Here is a 24,479-nt window from a genome sequence, read left to right on the forward strand (position 1 = left end):
AAACAGAGGAGATAATTCAGTCACTCCTATTTCTATTTTACTTATTCAGTTCTAGTTGCCCTTATTAACCCTCAGATGCTCCAGTGATTGGACCCTACACTCTTCCATTAGTGGGTCAAAATGACCCGTATAAGAATCAGTGTGGTTTTATGCCATTTTTGTCATTTTGGTTAAGAATAATAATTTGTGTTATTGTTTGTATTCTATTTTTGTCCACACAAGAATCATTTCATGTTTGAAATATGTTCATTTTTGACTTTGTAACAGATTTTAAACATTTTGATGATTGAAAAAGAAGAATATCACACAGAACAGCAATAGAAGAATGTCAACATCCATTTTCTTTTCCTCCAGCTGTTGCTGCTCTCCGTCCCTCCATCACCTCTAGTATGATTATTATCAGTGATAAAGAGCTTGGGGTAGTAATACAAATATTACAAATTCTTTAAAAGTATGAAATACTTAAAAAAGATTAATGGACTGATATTAGAAACATGATTTTGAGGAATAGCTGGAATATGAAATGATAAAAACTTTTCATTACAAAAATATTGCCAGAAAATGACCTCACTGAGTCATCGATGCCCTGATGCATCTAAGGGTTAATGATGAAGTCTAATTATGAATGACAGGTTCTCTGCTATCATACTGTTTTAATGTACATCCAACCCAAATAATCATTTATCAGCCTTCTACTTATTACCAATAACCAGCACCGGTATCGGCCTTAAAGAACCCATATCGGTGGATTCCTACCGGCCTGGATGTTTTCTAACATGTGTGTGGTTTGTGTGTGATTCTGCCCTGAGCTTCTGCATGAAGGCTAATGATGTGATGTGACTCGGACCTTCTGTCCCAGCTTGCCTCTTTGGCTCAGGGCGTCACATAAAGCAGAAACTCTGGCCCTGTGTGACGGCGTTAGACGCTGAAGGAGGGCGACAGCGGACACAAACATGAACGAGCAACGCTGCTGCACCCTGCATTATTATAGCAACATGTTAAGTCAAATAAACATGTGCATGTAAGCAGTGATCATGGGATCGTCCTGGGAAAGTCTGCATGTTGGAGGAGTGAGGAGGGGCTCAGCGTTACTTCCAGGTCATGTGATCTTTTGTCAGGAGGCAAACATCCTCCTCCAGCTTCCATTTTTGCTTAAGTGTCAATGGATTTCAACCCTAAACCTCACTGAGGCGTCGTGTTGCTCCTCAGGAGGCTAAATCTTTCACATGCATTGACTTTTACCCACTGGATTGATCGTTCATTGCCTCTTAACTGATTAGAGATTTCAGAGAGGCAGGAATTGTAAAGTGCTTTGCAAACCACTGAGGGAGCAGGTCACTGTGTGGCTAAGTATAGAAATAAAGCAGACTGTAGCATCATCCTCCCTGATGCTCTGATGCACTTTAAAGATGCAGACACAAAATTTAACAGTGTAAATTACAGTGTGTCGATGAAAATCATTTGTTTTGACTAAATCTAATGCATTTAGTCAGCTGCTTAGGTAATTACAGCTCCAAACCTTCATTGTGGTTGTGGTGTTTGTTATATTTCAGCTCTTCTAACTAAATCAACACTAGATTGTTGGTATTTCTGACACATACACTGTATCGCTTGAGTTGCATTTCGCTAAGGCTGCAGCCAAACAGCAAATATTCATATCTGAGATTTTAGATTTGTCATTTTCAGTTTCGTTTCCTCATAATTTCACACTTTGTTACATTTAAAATTATTTATACTTTGAAAACTCTGTGGTGGCCTCTTAAAAATCCTGGAATCTTTTGTGCAGATCCTAAAGTCTGAGCAGGAGAGATGATTTTGCTGTCACTTTAGTGCATGGCAGCCTGTTAAGTGTTTCTACATTAAAGTACGGTCAGACTTGCGTGGCCAGAGGAAACAGGGAAAAGCCACATTAAGGCCTTGGCCTGCCCAGCTGGACAGGAAGTGGATGCACACCAACACACACACACATAAACATCGTCCGGCTCGGAGGTCCTTTTAGAAGGAAACTGGGAGAAACTGGAATTTCCGATCTTGATTCATGCGCATTTTAAAATCTGTCGTCACGATACATTTTGGGGAGAGTTAGCTCATGTGTCTGTGCTGTAGTTTATTTACACACTGCAGGCCCAAAGTTTGGAAGCAAGAGTTCAACTTTCACTGGTGTATTTTGCACCAAAATAAAGCTCATTTGTTTCCTTCCGACTGTGAGCTGACATCATCGTCTCCTAAATTAAGACAGGCAGAAGCTGAAATAAGAAGATATGCCAGGACTCTCTGCTCTGGTCGAGGTTAGATACTGTCTGTTCTGACGTGACTAAGCAGAGGAGTTGTCTCCATGTTGGTCTATAATCTAATTCTGACCTTCTCCCAACTACAGTTAATACCCAAAGATCAGAGAGAATCCTCAGAACTGATGCTTACATGAACTGCTGCTCTGTTGGTGTCACTTCTCCTGATATCTCCAGTGAGTCTGTGTCCACCTCAACATCACTGAACTTCCACAACAATCAGAACACATTTTTTCCTAGAATTATCAGACATTTGTATCTTGTTTCTTTACACGACTGTCTTGTAAATCTTCTCAGCCCTAAAACTAAGCCTTTCTTTTCTTTTGTTGACATTCATTCAGCAATCGTCTGGTAACATCAATGTATACTTAAAGGTAAACTGAAGAAAATGGTGCATGTCTATGAAAGCGAAGTCTGATCCTGTAGTAAATACATCCCAGAATCCATAGAGTTCATACTGGTTTTTAGGAAAGACATGATGGACAGAAACTTGAAGTTGCTTCCAAACTTTTAGCCTGTAGTGTGTGTTTACACAGTGTATGAAGGGTAACTGTCGACTGTAATAGCTGCTGATTATTCTTCTGTGTGTGCATTCATGATTTCATTACTGTTGTATTATCAATAGAACACTCAGATTAGTTCAGATGCAGCATCTTAGCAACTATACTGAGATATTAGCTCATTTTATCTGCCTAAAAAATGACAGAAAGTGTCTGATTATGAACTTCAAACAGACTATTAATGGTAAATGCGTTCTGATGGGTTCTGAATAAAATGCCAGTGAGTCTCACCGAGCTGTGTGTGTGTTTTTGTGTGTTCTTATGTGAGTAGAAGTTCATTGAGTTTGAAGACACTCACGAACAGGAGAAGAAGGATCTGCAGAACCATGTGGACCGAATGGAGTCACATTCTCGTCAACTGGAGCTCAAGATCAAGAACTACGCAGACCAGAGTAAGCACAAAAACCACACAAACACACTCTGACCTTCATGCACACACAGTTTGTGCATTTACTGCTCCCTGTCTCTTGTTTATTTTCACTTTTCCACTGTATGCAGTTCGCAATATTTAAACCTCTAATCACATCTTCTTCCTCCTGAATTTGAAGTCTTTCCCATGGCTTCTTATGCACACAGTTTGATCTGAGTGTGCATCAACAACCATTCATTGATATAAAAATTACATTTCTGCACCCCATATTATCATTTTTTTTCACTGTATACAGTTTGCCTTTTTGTCTGCTCTCTTCTCTGACTTTGAAGTCTTTCCCATGGCTTCTTATGCACACACAGTCACACACTTGCACAAAAAGACACACTGTTTCTCTGCCTTTGCGGGGATGACAGTAATGGGATTATAGGATTTCTGTTATTCCCATCCTCCTAATGCGACAGTGCATTGCCGCGCTTCTTATTGGTGGATTAAGCAGCGGAGGGAAAGGCGATTGGCTCGACTTGATGGGGAAAAAGTGAATTCACACAATGGCTGGTCTGGTATTTAGCAGCAGAGCAACACAGCTGGTTCAACTGAGTCACACGGAGCTACGAGGGGGAAGAAAACATTTAACTTCCAGCTCAAGTGTTAAGAAGGAAAACCGAAGCAGATCAGTGTTTGTCTTGTGCTTTTGTTCCAATCTCAGTTGTAATTGTTTTTGCTGTAAATCCACGCTTTCTGTGAGCAGTCGGAGGGTTCAACCAACTCACTGCCGCTCCCTCTGAATGGTAAATCATTCATTCATGACTGGAGTCAGAGTCCACAGTGTTACAGAATATAGCTCAGACATGTCGGGTTTATATTCAGCAACCAGTCATTTATCAGATTACATTCAAATTTATTGTCGTTACACGTGTACAAGTACAGCTAATGAAATGCAGTTTGGCATCTGACCAGAAGTGCAAAAGGCAGCAAGTGCAAGATTTAGAAAAAAAATATTCTGAGATATACAGGGTGACTTGATATATTTTAACAATGAAATGGTTTGTTATAGACATAATGCACTGAATATTGAGATGCTATGGACATATTTACACCCTGTAATATACAGTAGGAGGTGCAGTGAACGTCCTAATGCTGATAGACACAGTATATATATATATATATATATATATATATATATATATATATATATATATATATATATATATATATATATATATATATATATATATATATATATATATATGAATGGATATCGACATGATATACAGACTATTGGGATGCTATATGCTTAGTTCTTAGTTGTTGCTCGGCTCTAATTTTGCTTCCTTTGTTCTTTTTTGCCCTTTAATATCTTATTTTCTAAGTCTTTATTTAATGTCTACTGTTGCACGAAGAGAGAGTAACGAAATTTCGATTCTTGGTATGTTATGTACATATTGAAGAATTGACAATAAAGCTGACTTTGACTTTGACTATAAATAAACTGTACAGGTGCATTGAACGTGCTATACGAATACACACAATATGGATATAAGGATATATATGAATGATATAGTCATAATAGATGTAATATATGGATATATATGCATGATATGGAGATATTATACAGACAGGTGAGTTTCCATTCATTTGTCTGCAGACTTGAATACATTTGAGATATGCCTGCTATTTCTGTGCTGTTTTATTCCAAGGCCTCGGCGTGCTAACACTCCGGTTATGAAGATTTATACTCAGACACACACAGCTCACCCTTCAGGCACATTTATAACATCATATTAAATGTACGCCAGCAGGCCATTACGCAGCTATCAGGGAGATGACGGCGTGTGGTGTTTGTTATCCTGTTTGGATGGATGTTAGTGTGTTAAACTGATTAGGGAAGTAAATTATACATTCAATCAGTGTCAGTGTTCAGCTTCTGGTTTGTCAAACCTGTGGAAGGATTACTACAGACTTCAGCTGCTCTGTAGCTCATTTCCAGAAATGTGATGACTCAGGCTGGCAGAGTGAACTCAAAGTACACTCATAGACATCATCAGGCAACGTGCACGAGCCTCAGCTGCTGTAACTGATAGCATCTGAGCTTTGTGTATCTGTCTGCTGCAGCAGCTCACTGTGTGCTTAGGCTAAACCTGATGTACTAATAGAGGATTAGGTGTTTTTGTCACTTCGTAAGTCGGATGAAACCCACTGAGTGAGATTAACTCCCCCTGACTACTACAGAGCCTGTCTGGTGGAGGGAAGTTCTGCTTCTCTGTGCTTCAGTTTACACACACAAAGACGCAATAATCAATAATGCTGCAGTTCTTTACTACAGAGGTGTAAAATGTTGAATAATATATGATTTATACTCCGTAGTCTTGCGATCAATGCCCTATTTGCAAATTTTTCATTCTCAATTCTTGTTTTTTATTGGGATTGAACGATGTGTTTTTGTTTTTGTTTTTTTTTAGGGTCGATTATTGGTGATCGGGAAAAGCAGATAACCAATACGTTAATGTTTTAATAGCATGTAATAGCAGAGAACGTGTCAGTCATCACTAGACATCTTCATTAATAATGGTGATAATAACTGAATATGTAAAATAAAACAGGAGGGACTAAATTATCTCCTCTATTTATGTGAGACTGATCAGTTTGATTAGTTATGTCTTCACTGTTCTTTCCCGCTACAGTTAATATCTTAAAGCTTCATTAATTATTGTTTTCCACTGTTTCAGGTAAATCTGTGTCCTCCTGCTAACTTACCTGCTAGCCATTAGCAAAGCCTTTGCCGCTGTAGAAGCTAATTTCCTGGTTTGTGGCAACAATTTGTGTTTCTTGGTCAGTTTTTCTGCTTGAGAGGTAAAGAATTGACAAAGAAACGATGCCGATAATCAGAAAAATGGCAAATGTCAGCCACAGCTATCGACCAAGCGAACAATTAGTCTCGCCCGAATTTTATATATTTGTTTAATTTTTGCAAAACACCGTGAATAACAAGTGTCTTGTGTTTCAGTCGGTAGGTTAGAAGAACGAGAGCTGGAGCTCAAGAAGGAATACAACTCCCTCCATCAGCGACACACAGAGGTAACGCAGAGAGAAAACACAATATTTTAATGGTTATTTACGTCAATGGCTGGTTTTTAATGAGTGTTTTTTACTTTGACTTGTGCAGATGATCCATAATTACATGGAGCACGTTGAGAGGATCAAAATGCAGCAGATCAGTGAGACTTCAGAGTCCAGCACAGTCAGCCGAGTCAGGTAAGATCACAGTGGGAGAGTTTGTGTTTCCACGGATGTTTTAAGATCCCTGCAAAGCAAAACAGTTACACAGAAAACCTGCACAGTCCACAAACATCCATTTACTGGCCTTTTCTTCAAGAAAATATTATATAATTCAGAAAATATTTGGATTTCAGACACTGGAATCAGAGAATATTGACTCTTTTTTAAAATTAACTGATAAATTTAACAGTTGACAACTATCGATTACGCCACAGAAAGAAAGAAACAGGAGAAAGATCAATAAAACTATATTAACAAGTTAAATAAATGTATTATTTTTGTATTTTTTTTCGTACATAACCAAAGTTTAACTGTAATTTTAAGAAGGTTTCAGATCTTTACTAATGTGTTTTTTTGTGTGAAGATACTAACTGATGAGTTAATCGGTCGATAAACTGCGATGAAATGTCCGTCTAGGAGAGAGCGTCCTCTGTCTTTGGGGATCTTCCCATCATCTGGTGGGGCGTCGCTGCTGATCCCAGACCCCCAGACCCGAGCAGAGACTCCAGGAACAGAAGGATGGAGGTTCACCGACTCCTCGCAGCCTCGATCCAACGCCAGTCTCAAGGTGGGTCTGAATGTGGCGCCTCCTGCTGGGATTTATCTCCAGAAATTAACATCAAAAATGTCCATTTTCTATCTTCTTTTCCTGGATCCAATAATTGTCCTGTGCTCTAAATAGTTTTCTTTATTTATTGGGACAGGACGGGGCATATTAATGAATGTACAATCTCATAAGTTTACACAAGGTTGCTGTAAATAAGCTGGATTTAGCACAAGGCTAATTTCCATCTGTTGTTCCAAACATAAAGGAACAACATACAGACGTATAAAAACAATCTAGTAAAACTAAAACAATGGTGATAAATGAATTGTGGCTGGGTAAAACCTACCCTGAAGTGTTTTTATTTTAGAGCCTGTCATAAAGTGCTCATGCCTGTTTTTAAAGTGTCTGATTTTCTCAGTGTTCACCAGTTTGATAGATGCCTTATACTGTCTCTTAGAACTGACAGAGGTGGAGCTTTTTCTGATAGCTAGAGGTAAAGTATTCCAGTTTGTGCAACCTTTAATAGATACATTTTACTTCCCAATCATCAGACAAACATCAGATCAGTGAGTATTTCATCTCTGCACAGTCACTGTTTTGTACACAAACTCTAAAAGAAATACAGGAAATATGGATAATGACACGACCACTGTAACCGTGTTTCCAGCTGTTCTGCCAGAGATAGAAGATAGAGGAGTTTTTGGCTTCAGATCCATTTATAAATAGAGATCCTTTGATAAGGCTCGGGTGTTCTGATGCGTGTTTTAGCAGGCATCTGACAAGGCCACCTCTGTTTCCAGACTCTTCTTTAACCACTGATGAATATGCAGACTTCCTCTGGTGCAGCAGTCGGAGGAGATCATTAAAAGCATCCCATGAATATGCAGCAATCATCTTTTGAATGCACATACATATATTTTAATGTTAAATATGGATTTTAGGCTTAATTAAATGACAAATTTCCACTTTTTGTCATACAGACATGATGATTGTTTTGTTCTTTCAGCTACAGATAAGCTGCTGTTGCTACTTTTCGGGTGTGTGGGTGTGTTTTTGTTGGACCTGGAGGGTGACGACGTTGCTTCATCCCACTGCTGCCTTTTTGTTGAAACTGGGACATGGCCTGTGGAGCGCAGTGCATGATGGGAGTGATGCCGCTGTATGGCTCGCGGCCAGTCACTGAGGGAGAGAGAGGCTAGCTGGAACGTGATTGGATCTTATGTAATGGCAGCTACAGGATGGTTATTGTTGAGCCGTGGCCTTTTGAACACAGAGAAACCTCAGATGTCATATTTATTTATGGTAGGGGGCGAAAAGCAGCGTCAGGTTAATGACAGGATCTGATCTCCATGTACAAGATGAGTCAATAAGCAAAAACCACCGATTGAAACTGGCTGAATTAATTTTTTCTAAACCACTGCATATTATTCCATTCACAGAGACATCATAAATAATTCAAATAGACACTTAACTGGTACAATTTATCGAAATTATTTAAAATTTGTTTTTGGTTTTTTTTTTGCTATTGTCACACCTCAGTGATAATTTTACTTCTTTATTAACCCTCTGATCTCCCAAACCATGCACCAGCTTTGAAAGGCTTTTTATTTTCTAAAACATACAGAAATCACACCATTAAGCATAGTTAGAAACTGATTTTTACCTTTTCAACTGTCCTTGAGCTGAACATATGTTGAATATTTTTCCCTTTTTTTGGGAAAAACAAGCAAATCTAAACTAGAAATCGAGATATTTCATCACTTTGTTTGCTTTTCGGCTGAACTGCAGGCTGTGTTTACACAGAGCAGATGGAAGAGAAGGATGTAAATAATGAAATACTGCTGTTTTCCCCTGGTGTTTCCACCTGTGGGCACTTAGAAAGTGTTCAATGTCCATCTCAGTTCAACTTTTTAAATGATAATTTATTGCATTTTAAGTTTGTTAAACTGCAAGAAAACAAAAATACGTCTGCTTTCTTTCCATGATTTCTCTGTTTCATTTAAGGTGCAGGACTTTATGTCACATTGAACCCTGAGCCCACAGCGGGTAAAAATGTGACAAAATGCCCAGAAACTGCTAGAAGTTCAGAGAGTATATTAAAAATGTGAAGCTTTGTCCAGTTCACATCACCAGTTGTGATTTCTTGCAGCCAAACATGATGTTAGTTGGTGCCTTGTGCTGTTTGATCAACATTTAAGAGCATCAAATCAGCACAACTGAGAAAATACAGGCTTCAACATCCGATTATTAAACCGATTATCAGAATATTTGCACAGTATTTTTTTGTGAATCATAAATGGTCTCAGATTTGCAGCTTTTTTACATTCTACACAGAAAATGCACATTTTTCCTCCACCGTTAGCTTCTGACTCGTGTGCGCAAACATCACACACAGGCTTACATATTTACTTTTCCATCCACTTCACAGACATGCACACTTCTGTGGTGTTTGCATTTCTGCTGAACTGCTTCTGCACATGTGAGCTTCATTCTTACTCTTCCCCCCCAAGCAGTTGGACTTTGTCGACCCCCCGAAGGAAAGGGAGGGTAAGAGAGCGCAGGACTCTACTTGGGGGAATTCACTGGCAGACGACTGCAAGGTAGTTGAATGATGGCAGCGTCGGCGGCGGACGGCACAGTTTGTTTGTGTGTGGGCTTCAGTAGTTCCCTCCATTATGCTGTTTCATCTTTTCAAAAGCGTCGCCTCTCACCTCGTGCATTCACGGACCTCCTCAGTTCACAGAGCACCTGTGCTTTATAGTGCCACATGCAACCAGGTCCTGTGTGAAGACTTTCAAAATCTGAGCCAACTGGTTAATTATTAATCCGTCAAGGTCGATAACGGCTTGGTTGCATCTGGCCTCGATTTTTGTGTTTCATTTCAGTTAGAATGCATGACTTTTCTGTTTCACTTTGCTCCATCCATGTAGAGCTTCAGCATTACCGATGACTCATTGTGCAATAACACGGCATCAGACATTTAAATCTTCTGTCACTTACTGCTGTAGGTGTGTTCCAGTGGGCTTAGCAGCTTTATCATTTCACTTCCTGGATCCTCTGTGGATTCATGTTGTGTTGTGTTCTAGAAGTAGTGACAGATCCCCTGTTGTCCTTCGTTGTGTTCAGCTGATGTTGTGTGAAGCCCTCTGCAAACCCCGCAGTGCTGTGTGGACTTTGTGTTTTTCTGTTGTCTGTCTGCATCTGATTAGAAACCTCGAGTGTGTCAAAGTTATTTCATTTGTGTGTGATTTTCTGTGAGCTCTAGTTTCACAGAAAAAAATCTTTGTAGTATAGCGTTTCTGTTTTTTTTTGTGTATGTGTATTTTCTTGTAAAAAGCAAAACATTAGTGAGTTTTTTAGTATTAGAGGTGGATTTTTATTTAGAGATTAATGCTCTATATCAGGGGTGTCGAATTCATTTAGTTCAGCCCAATTTGATCTCCAGTGATCCAGACCAGTAAAATCACAGCATAATAACTAATAAATAACCACAACTAAAAAAATTTCCTTTGCTTTAGTGCAAAAATACGTTTTGAAAATGTTCACATTTAAGGAATTATGTTTCTTACAAAACATTATGAATATTCTGAAATTTGTTAAGAAAAAAAGTTCAATTTCAACATTATTTTGCCTCCATTTATCATTTATACATTACAACTTACAGATCACAGAGTATCTAGAAAGAGGCAAAACATTTCGTCTCAGGTATCTGGAACTGAACAATATAGTATTTTACTTTATGATTAAAACAAATTATTTACAAATTTACAGTTTGTAGTTGATGTCTGCAATTTTTACACTTTACAAAGTCATCCTGCGGGCCGGTTTTGGCCCACAGGCCGCATGTTTGACACCTCTGCTCTACACAATACAAGAGCTGAGAGAAACTGGACTCTTAGCGTCTGTTGTTGTGTCTGCTTTATCTGTTACCTTTTCCATCCTAAACTCTGTTGTTTTGTGGTTGTTTCCTTGTATCAGTGTGGTCTAAGTGTTTTCTGTACGATTTTTTTGTTTGAATTTGTTCTGGTTGTTTTTTATTTTGGCATCAGTTCATTCAAGGTGTTGTTTGGACCCTTTGAATGACTTTCTGTAAATACCGCTGTAATGAGTCGCTTTTCACTGCAGGATGAGCTGTCAGACTTCACCGGCTCCAAGTCGGCCACACCGATGTCCACCACTGCCTCGGACATGGAGAGGGAAGACGGGAACAGTAAGAGCACCGAGGTGCAGGCGGCACCAGGGACCAGGTCCATATCAGTAGGTAGGGCCACATATTCTCATGTTATTTACAGGTTCACAGTCATTCACAATCTGTGTAGGGACAGATCCATTATTGTTGCCAATATTTGACTTTTTTCTCATTATTTTTATTTATTTGATAGGGACAGGGCACATTAATGAACATCTATTTAGGCAGCAATAGATGTAAATATGCTGGAATATAGCAACATCCGCAGTGCCTAGGTAGGTAAAAAAAATAGAACAGTGAAACATAGGACAATAGGTCACAATAAAAGGACAGTTTCACAATAAAAGGACAATAGGTCACAATAAAAGGACAGTTTCACAATAAAAGGACAATAGGTCACAATAAAAGGACAATTTCACAATAAAAGGACAATAGGTCACAATAAAAGGACATTACAAAGAGTACACAAAGAAGTTAAAGGTCAATGGTTGACTTTCATCCACTGTTTAAGGTGAGTTTTGAAGGTTACTAACGTGGGACACTCTCTGATGGACAGTGGAAGACTGTTCCAGATCTTACTGGACTAAACAGAAAGAGCATTTTGTCCGAAGGCTGTTTTTCCTGTGTGGGACCCACAGTCCCCACTAGAGGAGACTCTGAAGGGGTCCTGAGACGGGTGGGGCGAGTCCATCTTTTTTCTAATTATCAGTATCAGTGTTTTTATTTCCTGATTATTGATAAATTAAATGCTCTACTTCAGGTCTGTCTGTCTGTTGTCACTCTGTGGTCTCAGAAATGTCTCTCAAGCAGAAAACTGAACAAGAAACCAGGAAATCAGCTCCTCTCATTGTAGCTAATGCTACGCTAACAGCTAGCGGCTAAGTTAGCAGGCAGCCATGGATTAACCTGTGACAGAGTCTGGAAAACAATCATTTTTAAAGCTTTAAAGATCTGGACCTTAGTAGGAAATAAAAATGAAAAAACGGAGAACGATTAAGAAACTAGAGAAGAACAACAGGAGACAAACTGATGAATTTCAATCACATAAACAGAGGAGATAATTCAATCACTCCTGTTTCTATTTTACATATTCAGCTATAGTCGCCCTCATCAATGAAGAAGTCTAGTTATGAATGACAGGTTCCCAGCTAAAACATTATATTTTATGTTTTCTGGTTCCACATATTGATTATCAGCCATTCTGGATTACCAATAATCTTCATCAGCTCTGAAAACCCAAATCAGTCGATCCCTAATTTGGTGGATTTATTGCATTTCTATTTTCTGCAAGATGTCGCAGCAGAACTTTTTATGGCTGCTTCAGTCTAAAAATACCACAAATAACATCTTTTAACAGTTATTCCTGGCTTCTCTTTCCTCTATGTCTAATGCAGGTTTGCCTGAAAACGAGGACAGCTCAGATGTGCAGGACATCATCGAGTCCACGCCTGAGCTGGACATGGACCTCATCGGACACAAACCCTGCAGGTAGCAGAGAGCGAGCCTCAGAACACAACCCTAGTCAGAGTTTCAGCAGGTAACACCTCAACACCATGCTGCTGTTATTCCTCTCAGTACTCCCACCAAAGGCATTGAGAACATGGCGTTTGACCGCAACACAGACTCCCTGTTTGAGGAGCTGTCGTCTGCAGGCACCGGGCTGATCGGGGACGTGGACGAGGGGGCGGATCTGCTGGGTGAGTACTAACCTCACCTTTGCTGAAAGTGGAAAATGTCGCAGCGGTCTGGTCACGTCCTCTGAATGCATTTCATCTGGATTGTGTTGGAATGAAACGCTGACTCAGTGATTGTTGTTGAAATAATTCACATCATAGACCAGGTTATGTAAAAGCTGATTTGCATTCTATTTGTGACATTTATGCTGTGATCATGGAAAATGCTCTTTAGTATTTAGTTTGCAGGTTTTCTGTAGAATTAAACGTGTTTTTTGAAGCTTCTGTAATCAAGGTTTAAGATTCAAAAACTTTATTGTCATTGTACAGACAACAATACAACGATGTTCCTCCCTGAGGTATAATAGAATAAAAGATAAGATTTTTCAAGATCTTTCAAAAATAAGGACATTTCTAAATGACTCTAAACTTTTAAACGGTAGTGTGCATGAATTAAAGTTGCTCTATATTAGCTAAAGTTCATATTATTACTTAAAGTTGTTCTGTATTATTTAAAGTTGCTCAAAAATGAGTTAAAGTTGCTCTACATTAGTTGAAATTGGCCAACAGTATTTATATATATATATTTTTAGTGCAGCTGAAGTTTTACTGCTGTTATCAGTCTCAAATCAAAGGTGATCCGTGGCAGCTGGATTTTACTCTCAGCCTCTTGTAGATGATGGTTTATTTAGTCCTAAATACAGTTACATGCTAAAGTAATTAATAATGTAATATAAACTGAGAAGTGATACTTTGTACAGTTTGATCAGACCTCAGATAAAGCTTCAGCTAATTCTTGCAAGGGCCTATACAATCTGTTGCTTTCCTTTTTTTTCTTTTGCAAGTTAAATTATTCTTCTTAAAATGCAATTTGAGGTGTTTTCATATAAAAATAATGGACTGTGGAGCAAACTTCGCTCCACCTCTTACTTGTTCATTTTATTGTCTTATTTTTATTAGGACAAGTCATCAGGCGACGAGAGAACAGCCTAAAATTTGTGTTTCTAGGATTTTTCATGTTTGAATTGACTGTGACTGTAACAAACCTGAGGATGTTTTGACTCTGTGAGCTTTACTGTTTTGTTTCTTTAATGTTAAATTCATCGGAGCTGCTGTTTGCTGCGACGCTGCTTTGCTTTGGGTCCAGCTGTTAAACGCACCGTTAGCCATCTAGCCATGTTTAACACCACCTCTCTCTTCTCCCGTGTCTCATTCTTCTGGCTTTTGTCCATAATCCCAGTGGAGTACTCTGGTGTGTATGACCTCCAACTTTCCTCAGCTAAACATTGTTCTGTTACTGTCCCTCTGACCTCCACCCCATTACTGCCATTTCCTCCATCGTTCCGGCTTCTTCTTCATTACGTTTCATAACAGTTGCCATCCAGTAGGTGCAGAAATGCGCAGTTTATAGCTTTTCTACTTTTTTGACAAGGTTTGGTGCATGAATGATGGATTTCCTTTGTTGGCCTAATTGTTCTTTTTGCAGCTTATGAGGTTTTTTTTATTTGCCCTGGTACTTTTCCTCTGTTCCTTCTCTCTGCTGCTACAATTGTCAAATGTTTTTAGCCTTTAGAGATTTGGCAGCATCTCTTCTTTTGTGCTTGTGGAGTCGATAGCTCCGACTCCTTCATCATTTTGGACATTCCACTGTCTCAAACTATATCCGCATCTCTTTCTCTCTCTCTCTCTCTCTCTCTTCCTTGCTCTTTCCGCCTGACTTGGATTGCATGGTTTTCTCAGACCTTAGTTTGATTGGTAAGAGCTCACCCACTCTATCCATTCTCCTCCCGTCAGTCACGTGCTGTGGGTTCTTGTGTTGTGGTAGTTTGTGGTGCCGTGACAAAATATCTCTCTAGGAGATATTTCACATCCTTGTGTTGGATTTGATGTTAGTAATGTAGTGCTAAAGTAGTTTCTGCTCCAGTGTGTTGTTGGATAGTTTTTTCTTCTTCTTTTTTTTGTTTTATAGTAATAAAACCCTAACGTTTTCTCTAATTCCGTTCAGGTATGGGTCGTGAAGTTGAAAATCTAATTCAGGAGAATTCACAACTGCTTGAGACAAAGTAAGAACATAACTAAAACTTGGAGATATGCTAAATTAAATTAGCAGGTATTCTGACATGTTCTTGCCGCCCGTCTTTCCAGGAATGCCTTAAATGTGGTGAATAAAGACTTGATACTGAAGGTGGACGAGCTGACGTGTGAGAAGGAGATGCTGCAGGGGGAGCTGGAGGCTGTATTACAGGCCAAAACCAAGCTGGAGGACAAGACCAGAGATCTAGAGGAGGAACTCAAGAAGTAAGGAGCAGTGTGATGCACTAGACCAGGAGTGTCCAACTCATCTTAGTTCATTGGCCACATTCAGCCCAATATGATCTCAAGTGTTGAACATTTTCAGAATGTACTGTTTTGCACTAAAACAAAAGGACATATTTGGAGTTGTGGTTATTTTTTATTATAGGTTATTGTGCTGTGATTTTACTGGTCGAGAACACTTGAGATCAAACTGGGCTGAATGTGGCCCCTGAACTAAAATGAGTTCGACACTCCTGCTTCAGACAGTTCTATGTTATTTTAAAGCTTTTATTTGCTTTTACTGATAATAATGCTGATATCATTACACATCCCCAGTTAGTTAATTACTGCAGAACTTGTGCCAAATAACAGAATGTTCCCTACAAATACTGTAAATGCAATAAATGATCTTTTCCAGAGTACGAGTGGAGATGGAGGAAGTGAAACAGAAAACTAAAGACGAAGAAGATGTGAGTCTTTTGCATCTGTACGACAAACTTCTGCCCCGTTTGTCCTGTTGGTGAAATAATTAAGGTGTATATTTCTGTTTGCGGTGCCTCAGAGTGACGTACCGACGGCTCAGAGGAAACGCTTCACCAGAGTGGAAATGGCTCGAGTGCTGATGGAGAGGAACCAGTACAAAGAGCGACTGATGGAGCTGCAGGAAGCTGTGCGGTGGACGGAGATGATCAGGTAAGAGGGGGAAGAAAGAGGGACTATTTTGCACATGCATGCCTGTATGGTGCTGTATAAGTGTGGATCATTTACAAACTCAGCTAAACATGCTAAGCTTAAATAAACAGGCCAAACTTAGCTAAAGCTATAGAAAAATCTTATTTGTTAGTGAGCTCCTGATTTCTGCTTTCAATTTAAGAATCGGTGGGACACAGGAGACAACACTGACCTTTTTCTACATCTTTATCTTCTGCTTGTGTGTCTTTAACTATGATTAACTTTCTTTTTCTTTAGGGCTTCGAGGGAAAATCCAACTCTGACAGAAAAGAAGAAATCCAGCATTTGGCAGTTGTGAGTCCTCTCAAATATACCACATTGTGATCTTTATTTAAAATAGGGCTTTAGCTTTAACCGAAGGTTTCCAAGTTTCCTCCTGACTTTTTCTCTTAAATATTCAAACGCATTTTGTTTCCTCATCTTCTCCGGGATGTGCTTTTGAATTGGCAGCATTAGGTAAAGATGATGTGAAAGTCCTTCTCCCTGCCAAACCTCTCTCTTGCCCTCCATTAACACAGAACTGCTCCTCCGTTCCACAAGGATCCAACTTTGATGTGTCGTTCTCCATAAACGCTTCTCTCTCCGTGCAGCCAACCACTCGCTGTTATCACAAACTGCTCCGACACGAGTCTCATTGTGGCCCCGGGCTTTTCCCGTCTCCTGCCTGCTGTGTGTCTTTTCATATTTTCCTGAGCTGAAGCGAGACGTTTGGTCGCTTATGCCTCTGAGGTTGTAAATTATAGGAACTCTGCAGATTTAGTCGGGTTTTATTTCTTTTATCGGGCTTATTTGAAAATATTCATCCAAAAATTAAGCGGTAACCTGATGACAAATGACAACGTCAGTCTGCTATGATTTGAAGAACATTTTTTCTCCATATTTTCTGCACTAGAGATTTCCCTGTTTGGCTGGTATAGAATCTATAAAGGCAGCATGATTCAAACTGTGTCTAGAAATTTAAAAATTTTGTAATTAATGTTTAAATTGTGATTTTGGCAAGTGGAAAACTGCATTATACGAGTTGAGTTGGTACTTTAAAGTTATTTCGGCCAGTAAAAAACAGCTGGATTGGATATAATGTAGGTCAGAGAATTTTTGGACTGTTTGATGCAGATATATTTAAAAAACAAACAGATATCTATGTGCGTCAACTGGTTAATCAGTTTTTGGCACATATTTGGGCTATATGATGCCAAAAACAGCAGTACAAGGCAGGCAAAGCACAGGAATGTTAGCATTTAAATGTCAGAGCAACATATGTAGGTTTTCTGAGTGTTTACACATGGAAATATTTTAATTATGCAGGATTTAAACTGGAGTAAATACTACTTTTTGCAAATGTTAAATATTAAATTCTTGGGACCCAGTTTGGTAAGTACATACACTACCGTTCAAAAGTTTAGGGTCACTTAGAAATGTGCTTATTTTTTTTAAAGAAAAAGCTTTTTTTTCAATACAGATAACAATAAATGAATGATAAATCCAGTGTAGACATTGTTAATGTGGTAAATGACTATTCTAGCTGGAAACGGCTGATTTTTAATGGAATATCTCCATAGAGGTACAGAGGAACATTTCCAGCAACCATCACTCCTGTGTTCTAATGCTACATTGTGTTAGCTAATGGTGTTGAAAGGCTCATTGATGATTGGAAAACCCTTGTGCAGTTCTGTTAGCACATGGATAAAAGTGGGAGTTTTCATGGAAAACATGGAATTATCTGGGTGACCCCAAACTTTTGAACACTAGTGTATAAGTTGTTCTTGATTATATGTTGTCGATCCAGCTTCAGTTAGATGTGATAGGAAGCTGCACTACGACTCCCAGCATGCTTTATGTTGCTGTACGGTAAATGTTGGTGGTAGTGTTGATCCTCGACTGTCTGGTTGGTTGGTGACCCCCTTCCTTGCTTTTCCTCTGCACTCCTGTCGGCTCTGTTTTCCCTCTCGGCTTTCTGTAACTTCACCACCTGCAGCTTCAGCAGACTGTTTAGCTCCTCCTCCAGTTCTCCCGCCATCAAGAAGGTGGAGTCCCAGTCCAACGTCAAGTACAACAGCCCCGGCGGCATGGTGAAGAGGAGCAGCACCTTCTCCCAGTTCCCCACCGAGAAGTCCAAGACGTTCGACTTCCTCAATGAAGAGTGAGTAACGGAGACAGTTGTGTTTTTTGTATTTTAGCAAGGTGAATATGTCAGAAGAGAGTCTTAAAAATTGTAAATGTTCTTCTTGTAGTAAGGAGCAGTGCAGTTCGCCTTCACGTAAAGAGCAGAAGAGGGCCCAGTACCGACAGATGAAGGCCCACATGCAGAAGGAGGATGGACGAGTCACTGCACACGGATGGAGCCTCCCCAGCAAATACAAGGTGGGAATTAACGCTTGAACAGGAATCAAGAAGGTGGAAAAATGGCTGCTTTTTCATCAGAGACAGTCATTATCGCTGTCAGTTTTACAGCTGGTTAGTTAACTTTTCCACATTCTTTGGGAGATGCAGTTTATGTAAAGTGTCCGCCAGATGGAGCTCAGCCTCTTGAGAAGCAAAAATGGTGGTTTTATCCAATTAAAATTAAACATCAAACACAATAAAGCATGCCAAAAATAAATAAGTCAGAATACTTTATGAATTCACTATATCAGATCTGCACAATCACAGTTAAATAAACATGATCAACTATGATATTTTTATTTAAAATCATGCTCCACTTATAGAAAACAACCCATGGAGCTCACTTGGTTTCAGCAGGTATAAATATGACAGTATTGTGCCTTATTTTACTCTTTTTGAAGTAGTTTTTTCATGCACTGGAGTAAATGAGTAGGGAGAGCAGCATCTACGTTAGTCTGCATGTGAGGCATTCAGGACACATCCGTAAATTGTAGTGTCTCTTAGCGTTTTGGGTACGTTTTTATTTAGATTTTGCATCGAGGAGATGCTCTGAAAATGAAGAAGAAATGTGTTTTTAGTGTCTTTACGAGGCAGAGATTCATACATTAGTAGAAATGCAGCAAAAGGAGTGACCTGATTGTCCCTAAAATTAATGAATATTCACAATAACAATGCTGATCAAAATAATTGTGATTGTTATTTTGGCCATAATCATGCAGCCTTATTTCATTTACTCATAAGTGTAGCTTTCCATGTGTTTTATCTGTGTTTATACCAGCTATATGTTGAGATGCATGTGAGAAAATGTTGATTTTCAAAGTTTCTTGGAACACATTTTGCATCCGTGACTGTTTTTTTTTTCTGCAGGTGGCAAACGGAGGGCAGGTGGAAAATAAGATGAACCTTCCAGTACCAGTTTACTTGAGACCTCTGGATCAGAAAGATGCTTCTATGAAGGTTTGTAAATAAACAACTCGATGCTGCTTGGATGCAAGCGGCACACTGTGCACCTTTTTGTACATTTCTTGAAATTGTGAAGAGCCTCAGATATTTATAACATGCTCTGTTCTCCAGCTGTGGTGTGCTGCAGGGGTCAACCTGTCAGGGGGTCGGACGTCTCCATCAGAGCTCAGTAAGCAGACCAAGGGTTCTCAGAGTAGCCTGGACCAACTGGAGCAGGAGAACAAGGTGGGTCCCTTACGGAAGTTTATCTTGAAGTTAAAGTCTTGGTTGGAATTGTTTCAAGACTTTTATGTTGTTGCTGTAAGGATCAGGAGAAGGAGAAGGAGCTGACTGTCCAGGACGAGGTGTCCAGCAGGGTTTGGGTTTGCACCAGCACCCACTCCTCCACCAAAGTCATGGTGCTGGACGCCAGCCAGCCTTCAGACCTGCTGGACAGCTTCTACGCCTGCAACACCCACGTCGTCTGCATCGCCAGCGTGCCGGGTAGGTTGAGCCGTCACGCTGTGCAGTCAGGTTTATTTTCCCTCTTTGATATTTTAACTTGACGTTGTTGTTTTTCAGGTGTGCTAGATTCTGATTATCCAGCAGGCGAGGAGGTACCAAAAGATCTGGAGGCCAGTCAAGGTGACGGGGTGTCGCTGGCAGGAAGTGTGGCCAGTGTGGGCTCCACGGGCAGCGACGGCACCATGGCAGCAGAGGGCGCCACCGCCGTCCCCCAGACGGCAGGTTCAGGCGTCACCGACCAGCCGACTGAGCACAGCGCGATCTCAAGCTCCGGTAATTCTCCTCGAAAAGCTGGAAAAACCTCTGCTAGCAACAAGTTAATGAAACTTCAGGGGCTTTTTTAACAAAGCAGGATTAGTGGGCTTTTGCTGTCTGTGTCTGGGGTTAAATCCAGTTCACTGGTACCATTAAACTACCACAGTAACTTTTGTTTTATGGGTAATTTTAAGGTTAGAAAATCTAGAAAATGTCATTAAACTGACTACTGACCAACCACTGTACTGAAACGATAATATTTACATGCTTACATGGACTGAAAATATGGTAATTGCAGCAAAATGGCAAGAATATAAAAAAGCGATAACAAAGCATTTGTCATCTGTAATAATTATGCCAAAAATAGATCAAATGTATGAACCTTGGTTTGAAACAAGCAAGATCCTGTTTTAGCATAATGACAGTCTAATTAGTGCTGTTAAAAGGAGCATTTGAACCACACCAATTTGTTTCATAAATTGTTAACAGTAGTAGATTTAACATTCTTATTTTAGCTTTGCAGCGCAGGACAACCGAACATTCTATTAATGAGCTCAGTGAATCAATTATTCATGTCTCATTTCAGTAAGATCTTCTTGGGCTTTCATTTCTTTTCTTCATATTTTTTATTTTTTTTTCACACAGAATATCTTTAGTTCACTTCTCAGCCGTGGCAGCAGAAACATGTTTTGCAAACATCTTTTTCAATCATGTAACTAATTATAATATTATTAATAATATGAATAATACATCCGTGGATACTCACTCAAAATGAATCAATAGAACAACACCTGATAAAATAATAAAATGCCAAGTAAGGAAGAAGAGCAAGTGAAGTTAAAGAAAATAGAGGAAACCAAAAACACAAGGTTAAAAATAGTAGTAATGGTAGCAATAATAAGTACGTAAGTAAATATTTAAAGAGTAAAAGCTAATAAAATGAATAACATGAAGTCTTAAAAACATCAATTAGATGATAAAAATAGTCGATGAAAATAATAAAAATTGTATTTGTGTAATATTTTGTCTGTTTTGGTTGTACGTTCTTTTCGGGGTTACTTCAGTTAGGATAGTTCATTTTACTGTTTACTAAATTAAATAACTCCACCTCATTAAAATCCCACCTACAGCGATGCACCAACTTTATTAGAATCTCCACAGCTCTCAAAGGAATCTGCCCTCAGCTCTTCTACTACATCTTTTTAACAAATACTCCAGATTCATACATTACTCACACTCTAAACACAACAATCAGGGACACCAGCTAATATTTTTTATTGAGAGACGTATGAAAACCTGACCTTTGTAAACCCCTTTAACCCTGTGATTCCCACAGTGGAGCTGTCCAGAGAGACCAGTCCGACAGAAGATGTGGTTCCTACAGCAGAGGAGGCGACGGAAGCAACAGAGGCCAATGCTGGTGTGGGTGAAGAAGGAGAGGAGGATCAGGGAGCGGATCAGAACCAGCCAGGAATCTATACGGAGCACGTTTTCACCGACCCGCTGGGGGTCGGACCCACCGACTCGTCTCCGGCTCAAACACAGAGGTAAGGATGGAAAGATAAGATAAGGATATTTTTGTGCCAAATATAGAATAGATATACTTTATTGATGGGGAAGTTCTGTTTGCTGCAGCAGAAAGCTGAAAAACTAAAGTGACCACAAATACAAAAAAAAAAAAATTATACAAATGAGCACAAAAATCCGGTAAATTAAGGTAAAAAAAAAAGAAAAACACTAAAGTACAAAATACACAAAGAAGTTTAGAATATACTAGGGCGAAAAATGCCAAATAAACTTTAGTAAAAAATATACGGTCAAATGAGGAAATTAAAATGTCCTGTAAACAGCGGTGTAACGTGCAGTATTGCTTAGAAAAATCTAAATGCAGTGCCTAAAAATGTAGAAAAACAATGAGATACAAGAATGATAAATTACTGAAACAAAATAAATAAACTAAAATACAGCTAGAATGGAAAGTAATGCTGTTAATTATACTGAGGTAATAAATAATGAAACACATGACAATGAAATAATGCACCTGAAAATGAGGCTAAAAATAAATGCTGTCCATTACACTGACAGTGTTGTACATGAAAGTGAAATTTTGCACATTTAATCAAAATGTGTGTTTTTTAGTAAATCCTAAGATGTGTAGATTTCTGATTTTCTATTTTTAAAAAAAGTTTTAAACTTAAACATACAAAATAGTCTTGAGGGAACAATTGAGGTCATGTTTTGTCCTGTGTGGACCAAACAGACACTCAGAAAGAGTTTAGTTTTTAAAAAATCTGTCTAAAATTAGTTGTATTTAATTTTCTGGTACAGATCAGGATTTATAATTGGAGTCACAAGTGTTAATGTTTTTCTGAAGGATGCATTTTAAAGTCTGTTAAATCTTATTTCTTCTGTAATTCAGGGGCTCTGGACAGGATGGTGAGGCTTCGCTGCCAGAAGACTCGGATCCATCAGAAGGTGAAGCCCTGAGGATGAGCAGCGCTCTTCCTACCATGTGGCTGGGAGCTCAGAACGGATGGTGAGCAGGACAGTGGCCACTAGAGGGCGCTATTCCATCTGTGGTAAGCCAGTATTTTATCCTGATCAGCTTTCCTTCATCTCTTTCTTCCTTTCCAAGCCTGTACGTCCACTCGTCTGTGGCTCGATGGAGGAAGTGTCTCCACGCCATCAAGCTCAAAGACTCCATCCTCAGCATAGTGTGAGTCCAGCGTTTGTTCAGTGATTCACACACTTTAAAGATGCATTAATGCCGACATAAACAAATAAGAAGTGTGTTTTACTTGTTACAGACACGTTAAAGGGAGAGTTCTGGTCGCTTTGGCTGATGGCTCATTAGCAATTTTCCACAGAGGCATCGGTGAGTCTGTAGTAAAGCATTCTGTAAGTGTAAATAGGACGTTTTCTTACTCTAGTTTTTGCATTTCATTCAGTTTTTGGTATTAATCTATATCATTGTAAGTGAAAACCAGAGTCCGATTTCCTTTTCATGCCACAAAGATCTCAGATCCCTTTGTTTCTCCTGAGCAGACAGTCAGTGGGATCTAACCAACTACCACCTGCTGGATCTGGGTCGGCCTCACCACTCCATCCGCTGCATGACTGTAGTCCACGACAAGGTCTGGTGCGGCTACAGGAACAAGATCTACGTGATCCAGCCCAAAGCCATGAGGATAGAGGTAACGCTGTCACCGCAGTTAATGGTCAGAAATAATTGTCTTCAACATTCCTAAAATATTTCTTTGACGTCAAACGATCTCAATCCGTCCTCGCCGAGCAGAAGTCGTTCGATGCTCATCCTCGGAAGGAGAGTCAGGTCCGGCAGCTGGCCTGGGTGGGAGATGGCATCTGGGTGTCCATCCGACTGGATTCAACTCTACGCTTGTTTCACGCACACACTTACCAGCACCTCCAGGACGTGGACATCGAGCCCTACGTTAGCAAGATGCTAGGTATAGCTTCTCTCAGAAACCCTTAGAACTTCTGACCTCCAGACTACCAGATTTATGCTTTTTCTTTTACAAGCAACAATCCTTGTTACACATCTGTACAGTTTTAGAACAAACTGAACTCCTTTCTTTACGTTGAAACTGAAAGCAAGTGTGTGTTTTACGTGCACTGCAGGTACGGGTAAACTGGGCTTCTCTTTCGTGAGAATCACGGCTCTCGTGGTGTCCTGCAACCGGCTGTGGGTCGGGACAGGAAATGGCGTCATCATCTCCATCCCGCTGTCTGAAGGTATCACACAGATTCACTCCTCACTGTCCACTTTGGGTTCTCTAGTGGTGAGAATCAGTGAAATATCCAGACAGCTATTAGGAATAGTAATGATTAATCTGTTAAAATATATATTAACTGATGAGGCAAAAGTTGAAGGACTTGCATGTCAGAAAATTATAGTAGATTAGCTGTAATACCTGGTTGAGCCACTATACTGTTTATTACTGTAGAGACCAGAGGAGGCGTCACTCAGACAGCTGGCAGTTCACTGTTGGCAAGCAGAGAGCATTGTGGGACTTTAGCAAGTAAAATACCACCATGACAAAGTCTCCTGTGACATTTAATGCCCACCAGTCAGAACTTTCATTCTGTAAGCTAGCTAATGTGAGTCTTATAGCGGCTTGGTGGTTAACTGACCATGCATTAAGAGCAGTTAATATCATGTGATACAGCCTGATTAAGTGGCTAATGTTATGTCGACTGTGTTGAAATAGTTACATCAGAATCTGCAATGGTGTCCACTGACTTCAGTTTATGTCAGCGGTTAATCATTTATTGAGTGTTGAGGTTCATTTGTTAAGAACAATTACTTAAAATCTGTATCCCGACCAGCAATATTTTGGTATTTGAATTTGAATATGCAAGTTATGAATCTAATACTGTCAAAGTGCACATAAAATAAAAACAGTCACTATCTGTGATAAACC

At 39.5% G+C, this 24,479-nt stretch overlaps 1 protein-coding gene across 14 annotated transcripts in view; it reads left to right on the forward strand.

Moving 5' to 3' along the window:
- Positions 1 to 24,479, forward strand: part of spag9a (sperm associated antigen 9a) — a 56,159-nt gene that overhangs the window by 5,796 nt on the left and 25,884 nt on the right. For 7 of the 14 annotated variants that reach the window (XR_008599710.1, XR_008599713.1, XR_008599711.1 and 4 more), the window contains exons 2-28: positions 3,120 to 3,240; positions 6,226 to 6,296; positions 6,385 to 6,473; positions 6,915 to 7,065; positions 9,555 to 9,644; positions 11,170 to 11,305; positions 12,628 to 12,721; positions 12,809 to 12,930; positions 14,647 to 14,661; positions 14,912 to 14,969; positions 15,052 to 15,204; positions 15,620 to 15,671; positions 15,764 to 15,894; positions 16,171 to 16,227; positions 17,909 to 18,073; positions 18,165 to 18,294; positions 19,183 to 19,272; positions 19,390 to 19,503; positions 19,584 to 19,761; positions 19,840 to 20,055; positions 21,374 to 21,584; positions 22,457 to 22,573; positions 22,673 to 22,753; positions 22,845 to 22,912; positions 23,083 to 23,231; positions 23,333 to 23,504; positions 23,677 to 23,790. Coding sequence is in view for 10 of the 14 variants with exons in the window: in XM_055005097.1 (XP_054861072.1) it covers positions 3,120 to 3,240; positions 6,226 to 6,296; positions 6,385 to 6,473; positions 6,915 to 7,065; positions 9,555 to 9,644; positions 11,170 to 11,305; positions 12,628 to 12,721; positions 12,809 to 12,930; positions 14,647 to 14,661; positions 14,912 to 14,969; positions 15,052 to 15,204; positions 15,620 to 15,671; positions 15,764 to 15,894; positions 16,171 to 16,227; positions 17,909 to 18,073; positions 18,165 to 18,294; positions 19,183 to 19,272; positions 19,390 to 19,503; positions 19,584 to 19,761; positions 19,840 to 20,055; positions 21,374 to 21,584; positions 22,457 to 22,573; positions 22,673 to 22,753; positions 22,845 to 22,912; positions 23,083 to 23,231; positions 23,333 to 23,504; positions 23,677 to 23,790 (3,145 nt within the window). In the remaining 4 variants the exon portion in view is untranslated. Of the gene's footprint in view, positions 1 to 3,119; positions 3,241 to 6,225; positions 6,297 to 6,384; positions 6,474 to 6,914; positions 7,066 to 9,554; positions 9,645 to 11,169; positions 11,306 to 12,627; positions 12,722 to 12,808; positions 12,931 to 14,146; positions 14,159 to 14,646; positions 14,662 to 14,911; positions 14,970 to 15,051; positions 15,205 to 15,619; positions 15,672 to 15,763; positions 15,895 to 16,170; positions 16,228 to 17,908; positions 18,074 to 18,164; positions 18,295 to 19,182; positions 19,273 to 19,389; positions 19,504 to 19,583; positions 19,762 to 19,839; positions 20,056 to 21,373; positions 21,585 to 22,456; positions 22,574 to 22,672; positions 22,754 to 22,844; positions 22,913 to 23,082; positions 23,232 to 23,332; positions 23,505 to 23,676; positions 23,791 to 24,479 lie in introns of all 14 variants that reach the window. The other 7 variants (XM_055005094.1, XM_055005093.1, XM_055005092.1 and 4 more) reach the window with 7 other exon arrangements.

This window comes from Amphiprion ocellaris, chromosome 19, assembly GCF_022539595.1.
Source record: "Amphiprion ocellaris isolate individual 3 ecotype Okinawa chromosome 19, ASM2253959v1, whole genome shotgun sequence".
NCBI lineage: Eukaryota > Metazoa > Chordata > Actinopteri > Pomacentridae > Amphiprion > Amphiprion ocellaris.